This window comes from Protobothrops mucrosquamatus, unplaced genomic scaffold, assembly GCF_001527695.2.
Source record: "Protobothrops mucrosquamatus isolate PMUCROS unplaced genomic scaffold, P.Mucros_1.0 scaffold1841, whole genome shotgun sequence".
In the NCBI taxonomy this organism is placed as follows: Eukaryota; Metazoa; Chordata; class Lepidosauria; order Squamata; family Viperidae; genus Protobothrops; species Protobothrops mucrosquamatus.
Window position 1 is genome coordinate 89631 of NW_015387972.1, and position 4568 is coordinate 94198.

Sequence of the window (4568 nt, forward strand, 5' to 3'; positions counted from 1 at the left end):
AGCTGAATCTCTGGCGAAGTAGTTTGCTGTGGACTTAATTTTCTAACTGTGTGTATTGTTTTTTGTTCTCTGAGTAAAAGTCTTGGCAGGCAGCTACGGAGCTGCTGCCAAGTTTTCTTATCTGTGGATTGGAGTGTGGAGAAGTTCTTTAACCCTCGGCTGGCTGTTTGGGTGTGTGTGTCCGACGGGGATAGAACAATATTGAAGAGTATTGGGCCTAAGACGGAACCCTGTGACACCTCACTGCTTGCTTCCCTCCATGTAGATGTAGTAGTACCATTAAGGACGACTCATTGAGTACAGTTTGTCAGCCAGTTACAAATACATCTGGTGGTGATGCTGTCTATCCCACATTTTTCTAGCTTACCAAGGAGTAGGTTGTGGTCTACTTTGTTGAATGTCTTGCTGAAGTCTAAGTATACTATGTCTACAGCATTTCGTTGCTCTACTAATTTAGCTACTTTGTCAAACAACGAAATAAGATTGGTTTGGCATGATCTGTTTTTAACAAACTCATGCTGGTTTTTAATTATAGCTTTATTTGTTGCTAGATGTTCACAGATCTGTTTTTTGATTATCTTTTTCAGTATCGTCCTGAGTAATGATGTTAGGCTGATTGGTCTGTAGTTTCCTGGGTCTGTTTTTCCCCCTTTTTTGAAGATGGGAACCACATCAGCTCTTTTCCAATCCTCAGGTAATTCCCCGGTGTTCCAAGATTTTTGAAAGATATGTATGATAGTTCTGAGATAACATCTGCCAGCTCCTTCAGAACTGTGGGATGTAAACCATCAGGTCTCAGTGATTTATATTCATCAAGATCAGATAGATGTTCTCTTAACCATTTTCTTACTTTTTAAAATTTTTATTTCTAGTCTGTCTTTTACAGTTAGGCTTTTGATAGGTTGGGCTATAGTTTCTTTTTGTGTGAAGACTGATGCAAAGAAAGAGTTAAGCATCTCTGCTTTCTGTCTACTGCGTTACTTCCTTGCCATCTTCTCTTTTAAGTGGATTTACTGTTTCCTTGATTCTTTTCTTGTTATTTATATGTTGATTTTTGTTGCATTCAGAGCCTTAGCTTTTCTGACTTCATCTTTGCAGATTCGGACTATATGCTGATAATCAGCCTTTGTTTATGTGTCTCTCTTTCCATTTTTTGTACCTGTACTTTTTGTCTTTCAGTTTATCAGAAAGATCTTTGTGCAACCATGTTGGTTTCTTCTTGGATTTCTTGTTTTGCTTTTTCAGTGTTATTGTGCTGGACTGGGCTTTTATGACCATATTTTTCAGAGTTTCCCATACTTCCCCCTTTAGGATTTTCATCCATGGAATTTTTCTTAAGCTCTCTCTGAATTTGTTAAAATCAGCTCTTTTAAAGTTTAAGACACCGGTTGGATTATTTTCTATTGCTTGTGTCTGCATTATATTGAATTCCAGTATGATGTGGTCATTTCACCCAAGGTTCCGGCAACTTCAACTCCCTCTATCACTTCTTCTCTATTAGTAAGAATTAGATATAGTATAGCTTTTCCTCTAGTTCCCTCCTCTACCTTTTGGGTGACAAAGTTGTCAGCTAGGTTGGTTAGGAATATGTTTGATCTCCCACTTGCTGCAGAGGGAAGGGAAGGGAGCAGTGGAGTACTCAAAGTTCTGTCTTAGGTCCAGTAGTCTTCAATATCTTCATAAACAATGTAGATGAAGGAATAGAAGGGGAACTCATCAAATTTGCAGATTATATCAAGCTGACAGGAATAGCCACTACAGAACATAGGCTCATGATCCAGATGGATCTTGACTAATTTGAACAAAATAGACCATAACCTACTTCTTGGTAAAGTAAAAACCAGCCTCAACCACCAGATGGATTTCTAACTGGCAGACAAAGCGTACTCAACATGTAGTCCTTAACAGTATATAAAACAAGGTTTTTTTACGAAATTGCCCCTGTGGGCGTCCCACCAAGAAGCTTTTTTAGAAAAGAAATGATGGTGAAGCCGGACTGGTGGACGTATGGTAAAATAGTATCTTTCAATTCTGGTGACCCCATCAAGTCTAGGGAAGAATTAGAATTAGAAGGTCACGCTTGTCACTGGTTTACATATCCACAAATGAAGGAAAGATTTAAACTAGACAAAAAAGGCCATGGTTTTGAGTTTGCTAAAAATGAATTGGAAATCCTACTATGTGGTAGTGATGATCATATAATTACCAAGGTCTATAAAATGTTATTAAAATTGAATTTGGAAAATGAACATGTAAAACAGTGTATGATCCAGTGGGCAAGGAATTTTGGGTATAATGTGATGTTTGAACAATGGGAGAATATGTGGCTAAAAGGCTTAGAATTCACATTAAATTATAACCTAAAAGAAAAATTTTACAGAATGATGTATCACTGGTATTTAACACTAGACAAGTTATCTAGAATGTATAAAGATATTTCAAATGAATGTTGGAGATGTAAATGTAAAGAAGGGACTTTTTATCATTGATGGTGGACATGTGATAAGGCAAAGAAATATTGGAGTATGATTCATATATTAATGCAGAAAATCCTTAAAGCAAACATAAAGATTAAACCAGAAACTTTCCTTCTTGGTCTAATGGAAAGAGAACTGGGGGAAAAAATTGGAACTCTGATTTTATATATGGTGACGGCAGCAAGATTGCTCTATGCACAAAAGTGGAAGGATGCCTCGATTCCTACCACGGATGAATGGTTTACAAAAGCTGATGACACTAAGCTAGCAGGAATAGTTAACATCCCAGAAGATAGGCTCAAGATCCAGAAGAATCTCAACAGACATGAATACTGGGCTCTATACAACAAAATAAAATTCAATGTGGATAAGTAAGATTTTACACTAAGGTAATAAAAACCAAATGTATAGATATAGATTGGATGAAAACATGGGTCAATGCCAGTAACTGTGAGAGGGATCTTGGGAGTCCTACCTAGTGGACAATCACTTAAATATAAGCCAACAGTGTGTGGCTACAGCCAAAAAAAGCCAATGCACTCCTAGGCTGCATTAACAGAGGCACAGAATCCAGATCATGTGAAGTATTAGTACTGCTTTACAAAGCCTTAGTAAGAACACTCTTGGAATACTGCATCCTATTTTGGTCACCACAAGATAAAAATATGTTGAGACACTGGAAAAGAGTACAGAAAAGAGCAACAAGGATGATTAGGGTGCTGGAGGCTAAACCGTATAAAGAGCAGTTGCAGGAATTGGGTATGTCTAGTGAAAAGAAGGACTAGGGGAGACATGATAGGGCTGCCACAAAGATGAGGGGTCAACCTATTTTCTAAAGCCAGAAGGCAAGACAAGAAACAATGAAGGGAAACTAATCAAGGAGAGAAGCAATCTAGAACTAAGAAGAAATTTTCTAGGTGAGAACAATTAACCAGTGGAATGTCTTGCCTTCAGAAGTTGTGTGTAACCCATCCCTGGAGGCTTTTAAGGAGAGACTGGACACCCACTTTTCTGAAATGATATGTTCTATCAACAATGCAAGGTAGGTTTAAATAAGTTCAATGAATTCTCGGTGCATGTTATTGTGACCCCCGTTTAGAAGTATTGAAAGTTAAAACCGCTGGGGCTTTAAGCCATTCCTCCCAAGGGGAACAGACTTTCACGGCACAGAAATACGTATAACATTACAAATAAAATATTCCTCCTGCGCCGTTCTATTTCCACAAAAATCTTGGAAGCAGGAAATTACTAAAGGGATCCGCAAAGTGCTTCTGAGTCCCTTGGGAACACACCAACCCGTGTCATGATCGGGGGCAACCAAGCTCCACTTAGAGGCGTCTTTTTCCCCGCAAAAAAATCAGATCCGGGGCGTTGGTGCAGCAGGGCCTCGGGGTCTCCAGCAGAGGGCTTGATCTTGGGACAGTATCACCGGCAAACGCGAACCACTCCAGCCACTTTCCCTCGCTAGTTCCGCAGCCGGCCAGTCAGCACTCCAAGTGCTGGGGCGGCCGAGTCTCCGGCTCAGCTGCAAGGATCAGAGGGGCCAGGGAAGGACAGGGTGTCCGCGACGCAGCGCCCCGGAGCATCTGCCGCCCGGAGGCTCCGCGGGGCGTCGCGAGGGCTTGACGCCTGCCTCTCCCTTCCGCTCCGGTTCCCCGGAACCCCGACGGCGCGCTCAAGCCCTACCTGCCGAGCGGTGGCGCGCGTGCCGGTGGCCATGGAGGCGGCAAGGAGGAGGATACCGCGCGGGGGACAGGGGACCAGCGGGCACCGGGCTCTTGCCAACAGCAGCTGCAGAAACATACTCGCCGCCCACGGCCAAGGGGACGACGGGAAAGAGGCGGGAATGAACGAAGGGGCCGGGCGGAAGGCTTCGTGGGAAGGGTGGGGGAGCGATCGGTGGGAAGAGGCATGGACGTCTTTTATGCAACAATCTCGCTTCCTCTGCTCCGCTTGCAAGGGTCCCCGCTTGCTGATCGATGCATGAACAGAGTTATAATCCTAGGCGGTTGGGCAGAATTCAGATTCCGAGCAAAGCTTCCGCTTCTCTCCCCTGTGAGTGAGCGAATCTCCAGGCGGTTGCCCCCTCCC

The 4568-nt window shown here is 42.7% G+C and overlaps 1 protein-coding gene across 1 annotated transcript in view; it reads right to left on the reverse strand.

Moving 5' to 3' along the window:
• Positions 1-4293, reverse strand: part of LAP3 (leucine aminopeptidase 3) — a 28056-nt gene extending 23763 nt beyond the window's left edge. The window contains exon 1 of the mRNA XM_015823350.1: positions 4164-4293. Within this exon, the coding sequence (XP_015678836.1) occupies positions 4164-4280 (117 nt within the window). The 5' untranslated portion in view covers positions 4281-4293. The remainder of the gene's footprint in view (positions 1-4163) is intronic.
• Positions 4294-4568: the final 275 nt, after the last annotated feature.